This window comes from Rattus norvegicus, chromosome 15 (assembly GCF_021556685.1).
Source record: "Rattus norvegicus strain SHRSP/BbbUtx chromosome 15, alternate assembly SHRSP_T2T, whole genome shotgun sequence".
Lineage (NCBI taxonomy): Eukaryota > Metazoa > Chordata > Mammalia > Rodentia > Muridae > Rattus > Rattus norvegicus.
The window spans coordinates 39662501-39684943 of NC_141548.1; the positions used below are offsets into that span (position 1 = coordinate 39662501).

At 44.8% G+C, this 22443-nt stretch overlaps 1 protein-coding gene across 4 annotated transcripts in view; it reads left to right on the forward strand.

Annotated features, from left to right (window-relative positions):
• LOC148000989 (uncharacterized) overlaps positions 1-21197 on the forward strand; it is a 54571-nt gene extending 33374 nt beyond the window's left edge. Inside the window, exons 3-8 of one of the 4 annotated variants that reach the window (XR_015638305.1) lie at positions 1385-1513; positions 2694-2767; positions 3589-3772; positions 9182-9418; positions 16341-18053; positions 20046-20132. Coding sequence is in view for 1 of the 4 variants with exons in the window: in XM_087586859.1 (XP_087442985.1) it covers positions 9350-9418; positions 16341-16461; positions 20046-20221 (366 nt within the window). In the remaining 3 variants the exon portion in view is untranslated. Of the gene's footprint in view, positions 1-1384; positions 2267-2693; positions 2768-3588; positions 3773-9181; positions 9419-13165; positions 14459-16340; positions 18054-20045 lie in introns of those variants that run through there. The other 3 variants (XM_087586859.1, XR_015638306.1, XR_015638307.1) reach the window with 3 other exon arrangements.
• The last annotated feature ends 1246 nt before the right edge of the window (positions 21198-22443 follow it).

Consider the following 22443-nt stretch of genomic DNA (forward strand, 5'->3'; position numbering starts at 1 on the left):
TCAGACAAGGTGAAATCCGTGGTGTGTGTCAATCTCTGGATTGCATATTACTTCATCTTGGTGTGTTTTTAAACTTTACGTAAATTAAATACCACTATTTTCTACTTAGTTACAAAAGCTTCTGTTAAGAACTTTCTTGACATATTTCTTCAAATATTCTTGCTGTATTTTCTCTAGGATTATCTACATAGGGGTCAGATTATCAGGGCACAAGATGTGTGCATGTCTCTGTGTAACACTTACTTCTTTCCCTCTACAACACATATCCCAAACTGCAAACTCAATAGCATTGTGAAAATCCCTGCCGCCCCATATCCTTGCCAGTATCTGGTGATGTCATTTATATATTTTTGCTAGCATGATGTGAAGTGACTTTACCTTCTCTTTGTGAATATTTATGCTCAGCCCTTTACTTGAATTTGTATCCTGTGACAAGTTGAAGACTAATCCTTCAATGAGTGTGAACTTGCTGAGCGTCGGGGACCTGCTGACCTCTGTAGAGGTCACCGGTTATTGAAGGGCCCATGTGGTTATAAGTACTGATCACTGCCTCACCTGATTGCTTTCCCCTAGGGAGGAATAGGAATCTTGTGGTCCCCAGATTCAAATCATGGTGTCAGATTGGGTGTCAGGTTTCTGTGTGGTACAGTGAGAGACAGCGCAGAGGAGTTATGGGATGCAGAGGATGAGGCTAATTGTACTGAGGCAGACTGTCTAGTGTTGTGATAGTGATAATCCATTCAAAGTAATGTGTTTGGCATGTTATTTGCACTGAGACACCTACAGCAAGTTACAGAAACCCATCATTACATCATTAAGACAAAAATGAATACATATCCAGCTCTAATGAAGGACCCATGTTTTAGAGTTTTTAATTCTCAGAAAAATGTTAGAATTTGAATATGAAACACCCCTCACACACACCCTCTACACACACACACACACACACACACACACACACACACACACACACACACACACACACAGAGCCTCATGTTTCAAGCATTTAGTTCTTAGTTGGTGACAGTGTTTTAGAAACTTGTAGACTCTTTGGGTACTTAGCTAGTAGACATAGCGCCTGGGATCATGGGGGTTTGGGGTTCTAGCAGAGCTAGAACCTGCTTCTGGTTCTGTTTTCTGTGACTGGATCCACCAGGATGTGAGGAACTACCAGCTTCCACTCCTGCCAGTGTGGATAGGGCCACACACCTTCCCCACTGTATTCCTGAGACTGCAAACACAACAATCTCCCCTTACTTGAGTTGCTTCTCTTGGGAATTTCAGGACCAGAAAACTAGCTGGTGCAGAAAACAAAACACAAATTTAAATGAATAAATAAAACCGGATGCCAGTGCCCTTTCTCAAGTTGATGTTTTATTTTCAGGGAGCAAATACTTCTCATCTACATAGACCTGCAATTCTCTCCTGCCGTTTATGGAATCCAGCCCACATGTAGGGAGCTGAGCACTGCACACTGCATGGACTTAAGCAGATCTTTTTGACAAATCTACATGTGAGAGGAATAGGGAGAGGGAGAGGAGGGAGAGGGAGGATGGGGGGCTATTGAAGCCATGGCTCTTGACATCAGTTTGGTATGTCATAATAACTGGCCTGTTACCAGTTATAGTGTTACAACTGTAGAACAGCAAAAAGCACCTTTGCACTGAGTGCCTGTACATCTGATGACGAGTGCAGACACAGCATCCCTGCTTACAAGCGACCACTGTGAGGCTAAATGCAACAAAGATCAGCTGCCTCGGCTGCCTCCCTTGCAGGGAAGGCAGGGAGGACAACGAACACAGAAGACTGGAATTCCTCTGCCACGTAATACTGACTCCTCTCGTGAAAGGTCCTGGAATTTCCCATGCGTGCTGCAGGTGTTTCTAGGGTTTGTCATACACTAAAGCCCTGCAGAGCTTCCACAACCTTGCAGGCTGTGGTGATGTCTACCTGTAGGGCGTGTGGGACCTTGTTACCAGACAGGTATAAGAAATGGTAAAGTCGAATGAGCTCAAACCCTGGGAATCACAGCATGAGCATGGCAGGAGTGGAGCCATTCCCTGCCAGCCTCTACCTGCTCTGGAACGTGTAACCATGATACCCCACTGAGGACCATGGGCTGGTCACATAGCATAAACACCTAGAGCTCTCCACAATTATGAGGTAAAGATAGCTGTTAAGATGTTTTTAAATCCATTTTCCTTTTCAGCCCTGGCTCCTGAAATGAGACTCTGAGACTATTAATAAATAAACACCTTGGCTATAAGCTTTGGCTCATTCCTTGCCTAATTTGTAACTTATTTAATCCATTTAAACTACTCTATGCCTACCATTTGGTTAGTTACTGCTTTTTCAGTCCCAGCCTGCTTCTTTCTCTGTGTCTCCTTAAGTCTCCCTGAGTTCATCTACCTGCTATGTCCAACTTCGCAATCTATCTCTTGTGGCTCTCTCCTCTGAGTTTTTTTTTTAATCTCTCTTTTATATGCTCATTATTTCCCAGAATCCTCTCTCTTCCTGCCAGTGACCAACTCCTTTTTTTTTTTTTTTTTTTTTTTTTGGAGCTGAGGACCGAACCCAGGGCCTTGTGCTTGCTTGCTAGGCAAACGCTCTACCACTGAGCTAAATCCCCAACCCCAGTGTCCAACTCCTATTTTCTGTCTCAGCTCATTGGCCATTGACTCTTTTATTGACAGGTGATGCTTATAAGAGATTCAATTTACAGAGAAGACAATGAGCTTCCCTTCCTGAACATTCCTTCCTGCAAAAGGTATTTAATCCCTGGTTTACCCTGAGTAAGGGGTGTTGCTGTAAAATTATAAAAAAAAATGGTGTCTTTTATCCTGCACTAGATTTGACATCATAGTGCCCCAAGATATCTGGTAGATATCTTCATCTCAGTCAGCAAAGCCTCTCACCCACTTTGCTCTATCCCATATCACACTGCCGAAGGCTTCTCTCTGAGCCTGGCAACAATCTCTCTACTCATCTAGTTCCCATGGCTGTCACCATGCCAGAAACACACATCCCAATTCTGTGGCGGCTTAGTGTCTCTGGCTGCCACACACTCTCCTAAACTTAAACCGTCACCTGAAAGAACACACAGCACAACAACCTCTGATCCAATTGATAAGATATAATTGCCGACCTAAACATACAAAGCCCTGTACACATCCATCCCTTAAGAATATTCATAACAACCTGTAAATGTGCAGAGAGGAATCTTAACATCAGCCTCTGAGGCTTCCTCTGCCTCCTCCCCTCTCTAAAACTTTTCTCTCGCCCATTCTTCCTTCTCGTCCAATGACAGGCCTTGTTCTATCTTGTACCTGCCTATACCTGTGCGATGACATCATCCTACAAAGGGGTATGCATTCACATCCACCATCAAATAAACAAGTATGAACAAGCAAAGATCAGCTCTTCATTAAGGACCAATGGGGGAAGGCCTTCATTCTAAAGAGCAGTTTCTAAAACTTTCAAGGAAGGCCTTCTCTCTTCTAGCCCTCTCCATACTCTTAGCACTCACTCACAATCAGACCTGGTTCTCCCCATCATGGGCTGTCTTTTCCCCTGTTCAACTGCTTGCAGATACCACGAGGAAAAGGTAGACCCGTGGAACCAATTTCCAGCTCCCTCTCTTGGCGATATGCCAGCAACGCTACGCAGAGAGGAGATAGGGAACCGCTGTGAACGCCCCACTTTGGACTTTGTGGTGCCTTCTCCCAGCAGCATGCCAGCGATGCTCTGACCACCCCCAGACATATGCAAATAGGTAAGGAAATGCAGTCGTTTTGTAAAAGTTCCTTTGGGAATATGTAACTGTGATGGATCATTGGATCACAGGCTATGGGAGCCCCTACACACTAAGTGAAAAGCAGAGGAGACTCAGAACATTGATAAAATCACAGACACGACAAATTCTCAGAGAACTGAACTTCTCAGAGGTCAGGAAAAGAAATAGGATCCCGAGTAAGGTGACTGGAAGGCTGTGGGGATGAGAAATAACTCAGAAATGTCGCAGGAGTGTGTTGTGTGTAATTTAAAAAATCCATGCTTTACGCTTGCTCCTTGCCTGGTGCTATCAACGACCATCTCACCCAGCCCTCACAGCTAGCTTTGCCAAGCTGCTTCAGTCTCTGCTGGCCAAACATCCAGTGACTAGCTGTGTCTTTTCTCCCGCCCACCTGAGTCGTCATGGATGGAAAACACCAGACAGTTCTAACATTTTAAATCAGCCAGATAACACAACTGCTGGGTGAAGAATCTATTGCTCTAAACTCATCAGCTATCCTATATTAGAATTCTGCCTCTGTCACCAGTTCTAGTAGCCCCCAGACCACACATGGCTCCTGTTCCTCTCCCTATAGCTCACCTTTTCTGTCCAATTAAAAAAAAAACCCTTCTCCCAGATATAAATTGAAAAAAATTCATGACAAGTAAATTACACTGAATGAGGAACAAATGTCATCCGGTCCATCAATTTGTCAATTTAGATAAAGTACTCTGCCATCTATCCTAACTTAAATGGCTTACAATTCTACACCTGAGTTATGTCCTGGTTTTAGCTTGTATACCATCTGAAAATCATCCTCTCAAATCTATATTATCTCTCTCAATGCTAAACAGCTTAGGTTGGCTATGAGACTACAACCAGTCTTCAACCCCATCAGAAATCCAAGAATGACTTAAATACTACCTGAAAATACAGGAAGCACTAAACATTGCTTCCAAAACTAAGCCAATGTAGAGACAGCTGACTATCTGGACAGTCCCCCATTTTTCAGAATCCAAGAGCATCTGTCTCTAGCCTTCTGGCCAAGGATCATCTATCTGACAGACTTACTATGCAGAAAATTGAAGGGCCATTGTCCCTATCTCAAAGCCAGTAGTCGACTGTTCTGCAACATGTGTCCTTCTCTGGACAGCATTGTCTGTAGACGAAACAGGAAGCTTATGCCTAGTGACTGCTCTGCCACAAAGCAACCTCCTGGAGGTAATGATGCCCAACATCCTCTCCGAACTGTGAAGGGGGTACTGTCAGGAGCAGACATGCACGTCTCCAGTCAAATGATTTTTAGCAATGAATGTCTTAACTGTCATATTCTTTGGACTTCTGATGCTTTTGAAGACTATCTATGCAAAGTATATCTGACTATTGCCCCTTCATTACTCTCAGCTATTTCTAATGGAAATATCCTGAAAACACCCTTTTAATAATTAATTCAGAACCATGAGTTTGTTATCTGGCCCTTAACTGGTATTGCTCAATCAACTGAGAACAGTTTGTAATAGCAGTTAGAAGGACTGGGTCTAAGCCTTATATTTTTAGATGATTTGCCTGTCTAAGGGCCAAAAATTTGTATCAATCCCAAATTTGTATCAATATAGGAAATTCATACCATCAATAAAAGAAAAAAATAGAATGAAATAAAAAATTCTACCAATGAAATGTTCCAATGTGAGAAAATATAGTTTTCACATTGCATCAATATAAAGATTTCTATCAATTAAATTATGGCTATACAATCAATTCCACCCATTTCCTCCCCATTCAAATTATGACCGTTCCCAAATTTCCTAGAATGACAACCTTTAGAATGATCATTTCTAGACCCCCAAACCCAGGGAATTGGGCTAATGACTCTCCATGGCTTCTTCCTACTGGACAGGGGCTATAAAATAACTTTAAGGGAGGGAAGAGTAGGGAAATAGGAGATTTGGTTAGGCCTTAATAAAGCCAAGCCAAGTGTGGATTTTTAAAATTATACACAACGGGAGAGGAGTCCAAACCAAAACCCTTAAAGGAACAAAAATTATCTGACAAAACCCAGTAACACTGATTCTTAACTAACCTTTCCTTTTCCTCCTTTTCCCTCTCCTCCTCCCTTCCCCTCCCCCTCCCAATCCTTACTTTTAAGGACCATCTCCCTAAAGAACAGGACAGGAAATGCATCCATTAAAAACTGATCACAGAGAAGGAAGGAGAACACAGACCTCCCACGTGTAGAGCACACCCTGCCTCTTGCAAGCCTAGTGACTTCAGTGGAGGGACATCATGACCTCTCATGAGCGTGGGAAAGACCAGTTTCTTGCTGTTTCTTCTACTCCTTAGCCCGTGGCCTTGCTTCTAATGGAGGCACTCATTATGCGGGCCTGAGACTCAGTCCATTTCCATTGAGCTGTTTTATTTCAGTTTTAAATCCATTAGGTCACCTTATTCACATAAATGTGATTTAGGGAGATGACAGACAAATAAATCAGGTTTGTAGGTCTGCTGCTGTGGATGTCACATGCTAATCTGAGTCACATTTTTCCTGCCCTGGGTCAAGTACAGAGCTGAGTTTTGGGGCTTTCTTGTGTTGAACCATCTGTGAACTCACAGTGTGAAATATAAACACAAAATGAGTAATAGAAGATTGATTCTTAGAGAGCTGATACCTTTATTTACATGCCTGCCTAACTTGCCTGGGTTCCTGGAGTTTAATTTGGTGCAGGAGTTGGGTGTGGTTGTTTCATAGACAGAGCCCTTATTGTGTAGCTCCTGACTTTCCTGCCTCTGCCTCACATCATGCCCTGCCTATGTTACTTGATGTGTGTGTGTGTGTGTGTGTGTGTGTGTGTGTGTGTGTCTGTGCGTGTGCTCACATGTATGTCTGCAGGTGCAGGTATAGACCAGGTGTCAACATCAGGTATTCTCGTCAGTTAGTCTCCACTTTATCTTTTGAGACAGAGTCAACTGATTGGACTAGATCGGAGAGCTAGCAAACCCAGGGGATGCTCTCTGCAGTAAGATCACGGGCACAGAGGATCCACCTGGATAGCTGGCTTTGTACGAGCATGCCAGAGGTTCAAATCCAGAACCTCATGCTTCCCAGGAGGAACTTTACCAACGGACTCATCTTCCACTTCTGCTGCTCCACTTTTCCGAACACAAACAAGACTCATCTCTGAGTCTCTTAAAAAAGCTCCTGGCTCTTAAAAAAGTTCATGGCTCCTCACCTGAATTTGCTTTGTTGTGTCACTACATGTCAGTTGTTTAGCACAAAAACCAACCTAATTTGGAATTTTTTTTTTTGTTTAAACTTTTAAGAATTTAAGACAACTCCTCATGAAACACATGCATAAAGTGCCAACCTGAAAGACAATAAGTAACTTTCTGGGTGGTGGTGGCTCATGTCTTTTTTTTTTTTTTTTAATTAACTTGAGTATTTCTTTTTTTTTTTTTTTATTAACTTGAGTATTTCTTATATACATTTCGAGTGTTATTCCCTTTCCCGGTATCCGGGCAAACATCCCCCTCCCCCTCCCCTTCTTTATGGGCGTTCCCCTCCCCATCCTCCCCCTCTTGCCGCCCTCCCCCCAACAATCTAGTTCACTGGGGGTTCAGTCTTAGCAGGACCCAGGGCTTCCCCTTCCACTGGTGCTCTTACTAGGGTATTTATTGCTATCTATGAGGTCAGAGTCCAGGGTCAGTCCATGTTTAGTCTTTAGGTAGTGGCTTAGTCCCTGGAAGCTCTGGTTGCTTGGCATTGTTGTACATATGGGGTCTCGAGCCCCTTCAAGCTCTTCCAGTTCTTTCTCTGATTCCTTCAACGGGGGTCCTATTCTCAGTTCAGTGGTTTGCTGCTGTCATACGGGTGGCTCATGTCTTAATCACAGCACTTAAACAACAATCACAGACTGAGGCAGACAGATCTCATTCAGTCTGAGGTCAGCCGAGGCTACACGGGAAACTCTGTCTCTAAAAACAAAAACAAAACAAAAAATCAAACAGGCAAGAAAGAAAAGAAACAACACCAAAACAAAGACTTTGCGGAAAGTTAATACACTCTATCCCTTCTCTCTTGATTTGCAATTTCTCTTTCCCTTTCTAGAATCAGTAATGTCAACATGTTAACCAAGTGCATGTTTTATATTTCATTCCAATACTCTCCAAATGTTCCAGTGAAAGCTAAGACTCAGAAGTTGCCACAAGACTACACCTTGAGAATCTCCAGCTGTAGGAGTATGCTGAAGGCCTTCAGACATACCATGGTCTGAGATTTACAGTTAACCTTGTTTCCTAGTTTGCTTCCATTGCATGGTAGTCTGACAGCTCTTGGCAACTGTCTCATGAGAGCTTTTTTTTTTTTTCTAACAAAACCTTGAACATTTAGCCCTATTCTGATATCTGATTCTCAGAAATCCAGATTAGCCCAGTTCACTCTGTCCTTTTCAGTTAAGATGGGGAGGCCAGTGTGGCACCAATAGGCTCACAGATTTGAATGTTTGGTCACCAGGGAGTGGCACTACTAGGAGATATGGCCTTGTTGGAGGAAGTGTATCACTGGGTGGGCTTTGGGGTTTCTAATGCTTAAGCCAGGCCCAGAGTGTCTTTCTCTCCCTTCCCCCTCCTTTGGCTGTCATCTGCCTTTCCCAGTGCAGAACTCTCAGCTACCTCTCTGGTACCCTGTCTGTCTATGTGCTTTCTGCCATGCTAATAACAGGACTCAGTCTCTGAAACTGTAAGGCCCAATTAAATGCTTTCTTTTAGAAGAGTTGTTATGATCGCAGTGTCTCCTGGCTTTCTGCTGTATTGAGCCATAGTGAGAAACAGATGAGAGGCTGGTAGAAGTAGGTCATATATGTTTTTTTAAGGCACAGGTAAGTCTGTATACTTGAATCATGCAACATATCTGCTCCCAAGATCACTACTTGAAACACTGTGTAGAGAAGGTGAAAGAGGAGGAAAGGAAGGATAAGACAGGATAGTAAAAATCACCCACTGGGTACCTTCCTCTTCCTTCCTACCATCCACTCCTGGAGACTCACTGCCTTGCTATTCTTGCTCAGGCCCTAGCATCTCCACCTGCCGATCTATTCATTAATTCCCTGTGAACCACCCAATTGCACAATACTTTATTTTCAATGTGTTCTTCCCTGGGATTTTACAACCACACCTTTACAGGTCCCTCCCCGTCACTGAAGGCTTTCCCCGCGCTCCTTCAGAGTCCTCTTCCTTGGCTATCATCCAGGGCTGGCTCAAAAGCTGTATTATGGAATTAATCTCTTGGAAAGTACCCATATACCCAACCAGAATCCGAACACCTGTGTGGTGCTTTTCCCTTTATAAACCTATGAGATCAGTATTTTCTACACAGTATGTCAGATCCCTAACCACAAGTTTCCTATTCCTCCGTAGGAGAAAGCAATCAGGTGAGGCAGTGATCAGTACTTACAAACATATTGGCCCTTCATAGAGGCCAGCCTGTCTGTGATACTAGCCTTCTATAGAGGCCAGCCTGTCTGTGATACTAGCAGCCTCATACTGACAGAAGGGCTGAACCTGCTTTCTTCATTGGTTGGCTGCATGGCTCACGAGCTTGTCATTAACGCTGCCGCAGGTGGCTCAGAGTGGAGTGAGAGGAGAAAGCTGAAGGTAAGATCTGGTTTCCAAATATTTGGAGTGCACCCCACTAGCATACTGCTGCTCCTACTGACTGCTGTAATACACCCCAAAGGCAATCAACATGGGTCTTCACACACACACACACACACACACACACACACACACACACACACACACACACACAGACACACACACACACTGCAGATGAACTTCTTTTGCTGGTGCACAGGGAATTATTTCTAATGGAAACAAAACACGAAACTGAGCCATTTAAATTCCCCACTTTGTGAAGTGAACACGGTCATTCTATAGGGAATGAATTTGTTCCAATGTTAACCTTAGTGTTTGAGAGTTATTGATATTTCAGCAAAGTATGCTCAAAGGATCATCAAAGGATCATCAGTGACATCTGGTTTCAGCTCCAACACATGTTGAATGGTATTTTAAACTCACCTTTCAAGCTAGAGTTCTATTAGTTTAGTCAAGCATATGCTCTATTCAATCAAGTTAAAGGCTTGGCAAATTTATTATAGTGCACAGCCTAGAAAAAGCTCAGTAGCTATTTGCTCTGTTTTTGAAGATCAGTCCAGTGTCTACTGGATTTTGGTCATACTAGTTTATTCAACAGGGCTGGCCTACACTTTTTGGCATTACAACAATACTCAAAGACAACCCTGGTTATTAGTTTGGTGACTTGCCATAGATACTTAAACGTATTATTTACTAGAGCTTGCCTTTGCATAAAGGCTCTGAGTTCATCTAGTATCATATCACTCCATATCATCATGAGTGGCCCATCACTCCAAGTGCTTCATTCCTGGGTGGCTGTCTCTTTGGTTCAGTGGCCCAGGTTTATGGTACATGATTTCTATTAGGTCCTCAGCAGGAGTTTATGTTCTTTCTCTTATTGGGAGTGGTGAGTAGATCAGCTCTAATGAAAGGTCTCCAGTGGCAACTGGTAGTAATTCATGGCAAGGTGGCAGCTGGTCTTTATCTCCTATTTCCTGGCCTTAAATCCCCACCCAAACCCAGGGTATTTCCCACGGTGAAGACTCTAACTCATATTTTATTTGCCTCTGTTCCCAAATGGGTTCATTCTCAATGGTTTCCAAAGTTTGAACCTTGACCTATTAATGGTTTCTAAATTCAATAACTGATTCAAATCAGCATAAAAAGAGCCCATGCAAGAGGGTGAAAAACATCCCAGCTAGTCCTGATCTGTAGGGAAATACTGTTGTTGTTTTTTTTTTAGTACTCTTATTGCTTTTGAGTATGTTCAAAAGAGCACAGACTACAGATCCCGTTTATTAATCATTGGTTGTAAAACCTATGCTATATCACAGTCACGTTTAGAAAGTCCTTTCCTGTTCAAAATATTCATTAGTTTCCTCTCCATCAGATTCAAGGGATCAGGTTTTCTATTGAGATACTTGACTATTTGGAGTCGAGTTCTGTGTGGTGAAGGATAAGGACTGCGCTATATTCTTCTACCCAGGTAGCTGTCCAGTTAGACCACTATCTTTTGTTGAAGATGCCACCTCTTCTCCAGTATACGTGGTTGGCCTCTTTGTCAAAGATCAGGAGGTTGTAGCAATGTGGGTGACAACACAGAGATTTACAGCTGGTCAAAGTAAAGAGAGTAAGAGACTGAGAAATGCTCACCCTCAATGGGACATCCCTCACCCATGCTCCTCCAAAGCCTCAAGGAGCATTGTGGGAGGGGGGCCCAAAGCATGTAATGCTGTGAGGTGGTGGATGACTACAAGAAAATAGCATTTTCCAGGCATAAGAGCTGCACGTATGGACTCACAGTGACTGTAAAAGAACACACAAGTCCTGTGAGAGCTCAAGTTAGATAAAAATGGCAGCCTGAAGAGGGGAAGTAGGCATGAGGTTCTTCTAAGGAACCATTGTCCGCTGATAGCTGCTGGGAGAAGAAAAATCAGTTTTCTTTAAAAGGGTAGCCCTATAAAGTAAGTCTTATGTTATAAATGATTATAGTTGAGTGATTTATCATTTAATTTCATCTTATTTATTATCCATTGAGTATTGATTTGTTTTATTACAAACTAAAACTATTAATATCTGATTATTTTATTTTTATTTTTAAAATTTGTTTATTTATTTACATCCCAAATGCTGCCCTTCTAATCCTCCCCTTACAGAGTTCATTCCTCCACCACCCCTCCCACTTATAAAATCGTTAGTTACCTGTGCTTACTGCTTTTTGTTAACTTGATAGCTAGGGTCAACTGGGAAACGGGACTCAGAATTGAGGATTGGAAAAAAGTCTCCATCAGATAGGACTTTACAAGTTTGTGGAACATCTTTTAAATTAATGATTAATGTGGGTTGGGTGTCCAGTGTGGGTAGTGACACTTCTGGCCAGGTGGTCCCAGGAGGTATAAGAAAGCAGGCTTATCAGGCAATGGAGGGCAGGCCAGTAAAAAACACTTTCCCATGACTTCTGCTTCATTCAGGTCATGCCTTGTGCTCCAGCCCTGCCCTCCCTCAGTGATGGGCTGATACAGGGAGTATATGGTGGAAGTGAAGTTATTAAAAGCATGTTTTTAATGCTAAAAGAGAAAGAAAGGAAGAGAGAAGAAAGAAAGAAAGGGAGAGAGAGAGAGAGAGAGAGAGAGAGAGAGAAGAGTGTAGCCATATAGCCCTTGGTAAGCTGACCATACCCCAGCTGAAGGACGCACAGTTAAGAGTATATGGGAAGCACAAGTTAGACTTCATGGGCTAAAACCAAATTAGGTGAAATGATGACAAAGTTGACAAGTGCCTTAGTTAGAGTTTACTGCTGTGAGCAGACACCATGACCAAGACAACTCTTATAAGCATAACATTTAATTGGAACTGGCTTACAGGTTCAGAGGTTCAGTCCATTATCATCAAGGCAGGAGCGTGGCAGCATCTAGGCAGGCCTGGGGCAGGAGGAACTGAGAGTTCTACATCTTCATCTGAAGACTGCTAGCAAAATACTGACTTCCAGGCAGTTAGGAAAGGGTCTTAAAGCCCACAGGCACATTGACACACCTACTCCAACAGGGTCACAACCTCTAACAGTGCCACTCTCTGGGCCAAGCATATTCAAACCCATCACAACAAGCAAGGAATGGTTTTAGATCTTGGAGGAATTTGCAGAACGGTGGATGTGATTAAATGTATTGTTTGAAGTTCTCAAAGGACTAAAAATAAAATCTTCAAAGATGTAAAAGGCTGGTTTTGTAGTGTGAGTCCATCACCACTCAATGAACTTCAGTACTGTGATTCTGGGCATCCGCTGGTGCTAACAGTCTATTCACGCTGGTGGCTGCTTACTAAAAACATGCTACTGTTATTTTTCTGTGCATCTGTAGAGACAGATGAGAACTCCTGGATGAAAGGGTGGGGATACCTCTCGAGCGTTGGAGCAGTTGAGCAGTGGAACTGCACTGTTTATTTTCAGGGTCTTCCCACCACATGATGTCGAGGACCACGTATCCTCTGTTGGCCTCACTCGGAAAAACTCCTTATTTACACACACACACATGCATGCACAAAGAGGGGAGGAATGGGAAGGAAGGAGAGAGAGGGAGAGAGAGGGAAGAAGGGAGGGAGAGGGAGAAGGGGAGTTAGGGAAAGAAGAGAGAGAGAGAGAGAGAGAGAGAGAGAGAGAGAGAGAGAGAGAGAGAGAGAGAACGAACAGCAGACTCCAAGAAATCTGAAACCCAGGAGTCAGGAGAAGTTAAGCTGTGTCTGCACAGTATGGCTTTTTTTCCCCTCTGGCAGGTTCCCATCAGTTTAGGTCATTTCTGATGACTTCACTTTCCTGGTGACATCAGCTCCTAAGCTCCTGAAGGTGAATTCATGTCCGATTGCTTCAGAATGCTCAGCTCCGAGTTCCAAGCCATTCCCGTTGATGTATGGGCAGGACTTTGGTCTTTATGAGGCCGCAGTCTGGCTAGCGAGTTGCCTTTGCGCTGACCGTATCGCATTACCATATGGATATTAAGTCACCAACTGGCACAGCTCAGCTCAGAGATGAAATGTTCTCCCTGCAAGCATTACCGCAAAGCTGCTGTGCAGCCTCCTCACCTGCACCCCAGGCTCAAACTAAGGGAGCGCCCGGATGGCTGAGCTCTGTCTTCGTTTGTTATGTTTCTTGGCACTGCCTCCTTCGCCTTGCCAGGACCTGAATGCTGGTAGCAACCTTGGCATAATTTTCAGTCTGGTATAACCGCAAGCGACTGAAAATGTCCAGTCACCGATGATACAAACGAAATAAAAGACTATGGAATCATTTTTGTTTCGCCTTGTCCTAAGGTATCATGTCTGCAGACTCAAGGAACTGGTTTCCCTCCAACACTAGGTCTCATTGTCTGACTTTCAAATGCCGGGACAGAGCTGGCTGCACACGAAAGCAGCTGGCCTTGACAAGGTGCTGCTGGGATTTGTGCTTGCTTAGCCCTGTCTGGCACCCAGGGGCTCTGAGCAGGGAGGATGGATGCACATGCATCTCTGAAATTGCCCTGACACCAGAGCCATTCGAGTCTACGCTGCATTGTCACAACCCTCCTTTGATTATTCTGATACCCAGTTGTGTCACCGGATACAGAATGCCATCATGTCTCCCCAGTCTGAAGTGACCCCCTGTCCCTCCAACTCCTGGAGACGGGGTACTGCATCCTCTGCTGCATCATAGACCAAATAAGGCAGAAGAATGTGGGAGCCTGTCTGTGGAAGCAGAGTCCCTGCACTGTGTCCTGGGTCTGAGCACCCCTCTCTTCTGAAGAATGGGTCTGGGAAGTCAAATAGAGCTTCTGGGGCAAGCAGACATTGTCAATCATGTCTGGAAATTTCATGCCGAGATTGTTCAGAGTAGAAACGGGTGCTTACACGGGCCAGTGAAACAGTCTCTGTGGCTCTCTACCCCACCCTGAAGGAGAGAAAGGAAGGAGCTGAGTGGCCAACCATGCCAAATGGAACAACGCAGTCAGCAGCTGTGGGCACCTAGCCTCGATCTGGGGTCAGTCTACAGACTAAAGGACTCCGAAAAGTTTTCTTTGGCCCTTCACAAAAGAAGTATGAGGCTCCTGTTTTATTGAGGAAATACATTATTTCCTGGGTGATTTGCAGACATGGTTTTTAAGTGGGAGGAGGCTAGGTTTTCTGACTTTCAAATCTGTTTTAGGTGGGGTTGGGGGCATGGGAGCCTGGGGTGGCCATGTCAGACTGTTACCACTCAACTTGCTCCAGATATGACAAGACACTAGAATTTGTCAAAGGTACAGTAGGAAGTCAGCCAATTGCCCTGGTCTGCATGTCAGGAAGGTGGAAGTGCTAGGAAAGGGCTCTTCCCTGATACTGTTTCACCGAGATGCTATTTGTTCATTCTTGTAGAGAGAGAGGGAGGGCTGGGCATGGTGGTGCCTGCTTCTAATGCCAGCATCGCAGAGGCAGAGGCAGAGGCAGAGGCAGGGGCAGGGGCAGGGGCAGGGGCAGGGGCAGGGGCAGGGGCAGGGGCAGGGGCAGGGGCAGGGGCAGGGGCAGAGGCAGAGGCAGAGGCAGAGAGGCAGAGGCAGAAGCAGAGGCAGGGGCAGGGGCAGGGGCAGGGGCAGGGGCAGGGGCAGGGGCAGAGGCAGAGGCAGAGGCAGAGGCAGAGGCAGAGGCAGAGGCAGGGGCAGAGGGGGCAGGGGCAGGGGCAGGGGCAGGGACAGGGGTAGAGGCAGAGGCAGAGGCAGAGAGGCAGAGGCAGAGGCAGAGGCAGAGGCAGGGGCAGAGGCAGGGGCAGGGGCAGAGGGGGCAGGGGCAGGGGCAGGGGCAGGGGCAGGGGCAGGGGCAGGGGCAGAGGCAGAGGCAGAGGCAGAGAGGCAGAGGCAGAGGCAGGGGCAGGGGCAGGGGCAGGGGCAGGGGCAGGGGCAGGGGCAGAGGCAGAGGCAGAGGCAGAGGCAGAGGCGCAGAGGCAGAGAAGCAGAGGCAGGGGCAGAGGGGCAGAGGGGCAGAGAGGCAGAGGCAGAGGCAGAGGCAGGGGCAGAGGGGGCAGGGGCAGGGGCAGGGGCAGGGGCAGGGGTAGAGGCAGAGGCAGAGGCAGAGAGGCAGAGGCAGAGGCAGAGGCAGAGGCAGGGGCAGGGGCAGGGGCAGAGGGGGCAGGGGCAGGGGCAGGGGCAGAGGCAGAGGCAGAGGCAGGTGGAGCTCTGTGAGTTTGAAGCCAGCATCGTCTCTTGAAAACCAAAAACCAACCAAACCACAAGAAAAAAAAAAGAATTTGAAACAGAAAAACATTTTGAATTCCTAATTTGAAATAAATGAGAAGGAAAAATGTTTCTTTCTCTCTCCCTCTCTCCCTCCCCCCCCCTCTGTTATGTCATGTATGAGGTGCATGCTGTGTGTGTATAGTGCTGTCTCTCTTATAGGTGTGTGTGTGTGTGTGTGTGTGTGTGTGTGTGTGTGTGTGACATAAACAAGTAAAGAAGCCAATGAAGGATTTCCAGTATCTTCTATCACTCTTCCTCAAGGAGGGGTCTGTTATTGAACTTGACACTGGCTGTCCCAGCTGGGCTGTCAGGCAGAGTTGTTGATGGATCCCCCTGTCTCCACTCTCCCAATGGTGTGGTTACAGGCATGTACAGGCCTGCCTGGCTTTTGTGTGTGTGCCAGGGATCAAATTTAGGTCCTCATGCTTGCACAGAAAGTATGTTTACCCACCCGGGAGTTCTCCAGCCCTTGAAATTCTTTTCTTTGAACCACATCTTGAACTTTCCTCTTCCAGTAGTGCATCTGTCCCATAGGCAAATATACATTCCATTTCCTTCCAGGAAGAGTCAGAACTCACCATGCCCTGTTTCTGCTAGCTCCTTAATAAACACAGGTGGAAGCTGCCATCCTGGGCTGGAAAAATGGGAGCAGCTCTATCCTCCTCCGAGTGACATGTCTTATGTGAGCTCGTGCATTTCTGCTTTCACAGAGAAAAAGAGTGCTGGATGAGCCCTATCTTGCCCTCATGGGCCCTACTAGAGTGAGTGTCCCTGGACCCTGGAAAGAGTACTTCTTTTCCATTTGGAAGTTGTTTGGTTTTGCAGATGAAGGTACGAGTTTTGGGTTTTTTTTGTTTGTTTGTTTGTTTCCTGTTTGAGAAGAGGGTCTGGTTGTCTGTTCTCAATCTTTTGAGTTCAAATGGCCCTCCTATCTTAGCTTCCATAGTGGCTGAGACTATAGGCACGGACCAGAACAGCCGGATCAAGTTAACGCACGTGGATACAGTGTTATTACATTGATGATGGTGTAAGTCTATTTGGGTCTATTTGGACCAACAGACCTCTGGGCTGTTAGTAAACATGCCTTGTCTTTTGTTTGCTGGGTACTTTTCATCCAACTGGGATGTTAAGCCACCAAAGAATCATGTGTCTTTCTCCACTTTGGGAGTAGAGGTTGATTTTAGGTATCTAGTGACTCATCAATTCTCTCCCCCTACCAATAAGCCCCCAATGAAGTATCTCCTTCATAGATTAGTCCTAGGCCAGGCTCAGAACCAGCAGTGCTATTTTGCCCTGCTTGCATGGGTTGCAGATGACTTTAGATAGAGAGAGAAGGAGGCTGTCCCCAAAAGACTGATGTATGCAGAATACTCACCAAAGGGACCTTTCATCCCAGCTCTGCCCTGTGACACCAGACAAAAATAAATTCATTGAAGGTGTTTATCATCCATCCTAAGTCCTAGCTTTGAAGGGAAACATATTTACCTGATATCCCTGAAATCACTGGGACAATAAAGATATGTTCATGGTTCTGTAAGTGTTAAATTTAGTTAAACAGAGCTAAACATTCTTAGAGCAGTTTATCCAACTGAGAGGCCAACTGAGGCATGCAGTTTAGGCATGTGTCACTGACCTGCCTGGACTGCACCATCCTACCTGCTTTCTTTGAGTGCTCAGTCTAGATGGAGATCAGGAACATCCTATCATGTGACATTCCTACCCACTCCAATACAGAGGTCACCACCACTGGAGGAGCTCTTGCTAGTCCGGTTGGCCAGCCAATAGGACATCACTGTTCTCGGGTCTTAGCACTCAGAATAGGCCTGGCAAAGGCAGTACTCCAGGAGGAGCCTGTATGAATTGTTAACGTCATCTAAAAGTAAGTGGTACAAAACAACCCCTGGACAGGAAAGTGGAGTCTAGTGCTAGGTTAAGTTTCTGTAATTTGGAGTGTAGGCTCAGATTTCTTAAAAACGTATTTTTAATAAGGGTTTTAAATGCTTTAATATCTTTTCTATCCCACCACTCATCAAAAGTAGTAGAAAGAAAAGACTGATAGAGTAAAGGAGGAGGTGGACCTGTTTAGAAATAGTTCTTTGGAGGAAATCTAATCTGTGTTGTTAGGATATCGGCAGTTTAGTTTACACAAATCAGCATCAGCAGCTCGATCTATTCACAAACACCATTCATGAGTCAGCATCAGCAAGTTGATCCAGAAGAAACCTCACGGCTCTGTCAATCGGCCCAAGTCTGTGGTAGCGGCAAGAAGTCACCAGAACACCATCAGAAGTTTTTGGAACATTTTTCTCTATAAAGTCATGACAAATGATGACCAACAAAGAAGGGTAAGGCATACCAATACCACCCTGCATCATCAGTGAAGATCAGTGTCAGCAAAGCCCAACAATGACCAGCAAAGAATGGTAAGGCATATCAATACTATCTATCTAGCATCATCCACTGCCTGTTGGGCTATATTTATATCCTTTCCAAACATCATGTGTTCTCTCAAGCATACACTCTAGCAAAATATCATATGTCCTTTTCCCAGGCTGCATCACATGTCTGTTCTTAGCAAAACATCATCCCACATGTCTGCTCAGCAAACCATCCTCTCATAAGACCGTTGCCAGAAAAACACCACATTAACACAACTGAGTCTCCAAAGAAACCAGAAATTTCCATTTCACTGGGGATCATAAAAGCTGTAGTTCTTTCAAAGGACTTGTCTTGGTCTATAGCTAGTCCTAGATGCATAGTGGGCTATGATCCAGCAATCCTATTTTAAGTTGAAACTATCATGTTAAAAACACATTGGATCTACCAAACTTGCCAACCACCAGACTTGCTATGTGTCACAGGCCTGCCTAATGCAGTCACACAGTACATTGCAGTTAGTGCCTTGGCTATTTCTCTTTGTGACTGTGACTTGCTATTTCCATTTAGCACCACATGAAAGATGTATATGATTAAAAATGAATGTGTATAAGATTCACACTCTGAAACAGTATAAACTTGCATGGTATGGTGTCTTGCTGAGTTTATAGAATGTTTGCCAAGCATGCATAAAGCTCTGAGTTTGATCCTCAGCCTGACCTAAACTAGGGATGGTGGAGCATGCCTGTAGTCCAGTCAGTCAGGAAGTGGAGACAGGAAGGTCAATGCTTAGGTCATTCTTGGCTACATAGTGAGTTCAAGGCTAGCCTGGGCTCTTTTAGACCCTGTCTCAAAAAAAGGGGCAGGGGGAGTTGATCTCTCTCTCTCTCTCTCTCTCTCTCTCTCTCTCTCTCTCTCTCTCTCTCGTGTGTGTGTGTGTGTGTGTGTGTGTGTGTGTGTGTCTTGTATGTGTAGGCCAAAAGTACATGTTAAATGTCATTCCTCAGGTGCTCACTTCCTTATATTTTGAGATAGTCTCTAATCGAGATGTAGGATTTGCCAGGATGCTAAGCTTGCTGGCCAGTGAGCCCTGCAGATCTCTCTATCTCTGACTCCTTGGCCCTGGATTAGATGCTATTCCTCAGGAGTTATCCGTCTTGTTTTTTGAAGCAGTGTCTCTCACTGGGACACAAGCTTGGACATTAGGTGAGGTCGACTGGCCAGAGTATCTGCCAGAGATATGCCTGTCTCTGCCTCCCCGGTGCTGGGAAGAAAATGTCCGTTCCTCTTCCAGGCTTTGATTTTGGGCAGGTGCTGGGAGGTCAGGTCTTCATGTTTGGACGGCAAGACCATAACTGAACTATCTCCAGTCTCCTCTATAGCTCATTTGAAAACCGAGTTTTAAGACTGCTCTATGTATTCTGGTTGTTAATTCCTTATCAGATAAATGATGCATTTTTATTTATTTGTCTTACTGTACTATGGGCTAACTTTTTAGATTTATGAGCCATTTTATTCTCTTAAGTTTTACTGTTACTATTTGGTAGGCAAGACAAGATCATGGTTTATTTCAGGACTATATTTAGTGTGAATGAAATCACCATTTGCCAAATACTCTTGATTTCATGTAAATTATGAAATTGTACAATCTGGCTGCTAGGGACAGCCAGTTTTTCTGTCCTGTATGAATTCTATATCTTATTCTTGGTAATTATTGAAGATGGAGCTTCCTCTGGCAGTGTGTATCTGCTGACTAGAGATGTCACTTTCAAGGTGACTTTCCACAGGGACTGACTGCTCTCTAACTCCTTCACATCCTACCAACTTCTGTCTTGGTCTTTCCTGATCCTTATCTCCCTCTCTTTATCATATAGAGCCAGTGGTTATTGTTTATTTGTTTGTTTTTGTTGTTGTTTTTGTTTTGTTTGTTTTTGTTTTTAATTAATCAATTTTATTTTGATGATTATTCAAATCATGTCTGTGCCATTAAACATGTTTTTTAAAATTATTTTATTCAGCTTAAAAATTTTATTTTGTAGGAGGTGTGGTATATTTATTGGAAGAAGAAGGAGGAGGAGGAGGAGGAGGAGGAGGAGGAGGAGGAGGAGGAGGAGAAGAAGAAGAAGAAGAAGAAGAAGAAGAAGAAGAAGAAGAAGAAGAAGAAGAAGAAGAAGAAGAAGAAGAAGAAGAGGAAGAAGAAGACCTAAACCTTTAGATTACAGCTATTTTTTCCTTCACCCAGACAAGTGGGCAATTATTTCAGGTTCAGTGGGTGCTCGGGCACAGTTTGCATGGCTTCTGAACTAAGATATGGGCCAATCATCAAATGAAGCCTGGGGAGACGTACAAGTTGCAGCAAAGGAGTCAGACTTGAAGATCTGGATAAGAAGGGAGTAGTTACTGTCGAGGAGGACCAAGAATCATAACAGATGCTAGTATCTCTTTCCTGTTTGGCCTCCATTATCTCAGTGAAGCTTCAAGAGGAAGTTTGCCTTCTCTTAAAAATGACTTTTATTATAAATTCTTCCAAATAGGGGCCCTCTTTCATCAGGAGGGAGTAAAATCTAAATTATTCCCATGAATGTACCTATTTAAGCACACTCAGGCTGGTGAGGCTTGGAAATGACCAGACTGACTACACAGGCCCATGTGAGTCAGGACTGAGCTCAGTGAGCCACTAAAAATGAGAAGCAAGATCAGTTGAGAGATCAGAGACCTGATTACAGTGGAGGCCTCCAGGAGAGCACAGGCGAGGACCAGCAGGACTCTGGGATGACTGACATATCAGGAACCAGCAGAGCTAAGGGATGGCTGAAGCCAGCTGAATAACCCAGAGTTCCCTGGACTGCCCTAACCTGGGCCAGACCATGGTGTCTTGCTTCCTGCTGTGCAGGCAACAGTAGACATCCAGGTCAGCAGCTGGGCACTGAATTCAAATTTGCAATAAATCAGCAAGTTCTGGGAGTCCACATCTATTCTAGCACTTCAAAAGAATGCTTCATGTGTTCCTAGTCATTTGGGGTTTAGAATAGCAGCTTGGGCTGGGATAGCTATATTGAGTGTAGATAAATAGCTATTGGACACTTGGCTCTGATTTCCACATTTCAAATTCCTTTTCATCTATGTAACTACCCTAGCCTGTATTTTTGTTGCCCTACTAGTAATAAAAAGGGCATCTATTAAGCTGAGTCAAATTCATGGTATTATTTGATTGAGTGTATTTTATGCAGAAGGAGAAAGGTTTGTCTATCCAGAATAGATTATAGATCTTAGGTACAGACATCACCGAGAGAAAATACTTCAAATGTGTTGACAGAGTCACATCATGGCCCTTTGAAACCAGCTTAAACCCTGCTCTAATAACATTATCTCCAGACTCTTCCCTGTAACTGCACTCACTACATCCTATGCATCTTACCTTTCTATTGCCGGCCCCTTGTTTCTTAAGGAGCAATTTTCAATTGTGTCAGTGTCTTGGGTTTCTCTACCAGCATCAAATATTGAATAGTTTTTTAAAAATTTATTTTTATACTCCAGATTTTATTTCCCTCCTGGTCTCCCCCATCCCCAGGGTTCCACATTCCATATCCCCCTCCCTGCACTCCCCTCCCCCATCTCCACAAGGATGTCCACACCCCATGTACCCCCCCAGACCTCTAAACTTCCTGGGGCCTCCAGTCTCTTGAGGGTTAGGTGCATCTTCTTTGACTGAACCCAGACCTGGGGAGTCCTCTACTGTACATGTGTTGGAGGCCTCATCTCAGTTGGTGTATGCTGCCTGGTTGGTGATCCAGTGTCTGAGAGATCTCAGGGGTCCAGGTTAATTGAGACTGCTGGTCCTCCTACAGGGTTGCCCTCCTCCTCAGCTTCCTCCAGCTTTTCCCTAACTCAACCAGAGGAGTCAGCAGCTTCTATTTGTTGGTTGGGTGCACGTATCTGCATCTGACTTTTTCAGCTGCTTGTTGGGTCTTTTGGAGAACAGTCATGATAGGTCCCTTTTTGTGAGTGCTCCCTAGCTTCAGTAATGGTGTCAGGTCTTGGGGTCTTGCTTTCAGCTGGATCTCACTTTGGGCCTGTCACTGGACCTTCTTTTCCTCAGGCTCTTCTCCATTTCCATCCCTCTTCTCCAATTCATCCCTTCTTTCAGACAGGAAGAATTATGGGTCAGAGCTTTGGCTGTGGGTTAGCAACCCCATCCCTCACTTGATGCCCTGTTTTTCTGCTGGAGGGGGCTCTACAAGTTCCCTATCCACACTGTAGGTCCTCCCCTTTGAGTCTTGAGAGTCTCTCACTTCCCTGGTCTCTGGTACATTCTAGAGGGTCTTCCCAACCTCCTTGTTCCTGAGGTCACCTGTTTCCGTTCTTTCTGCTGGCCCTCAGGGCTTCAGTCCTTTTCCCCCACTCAATACCAGATCATATTCCGCTCTCCCCCACACA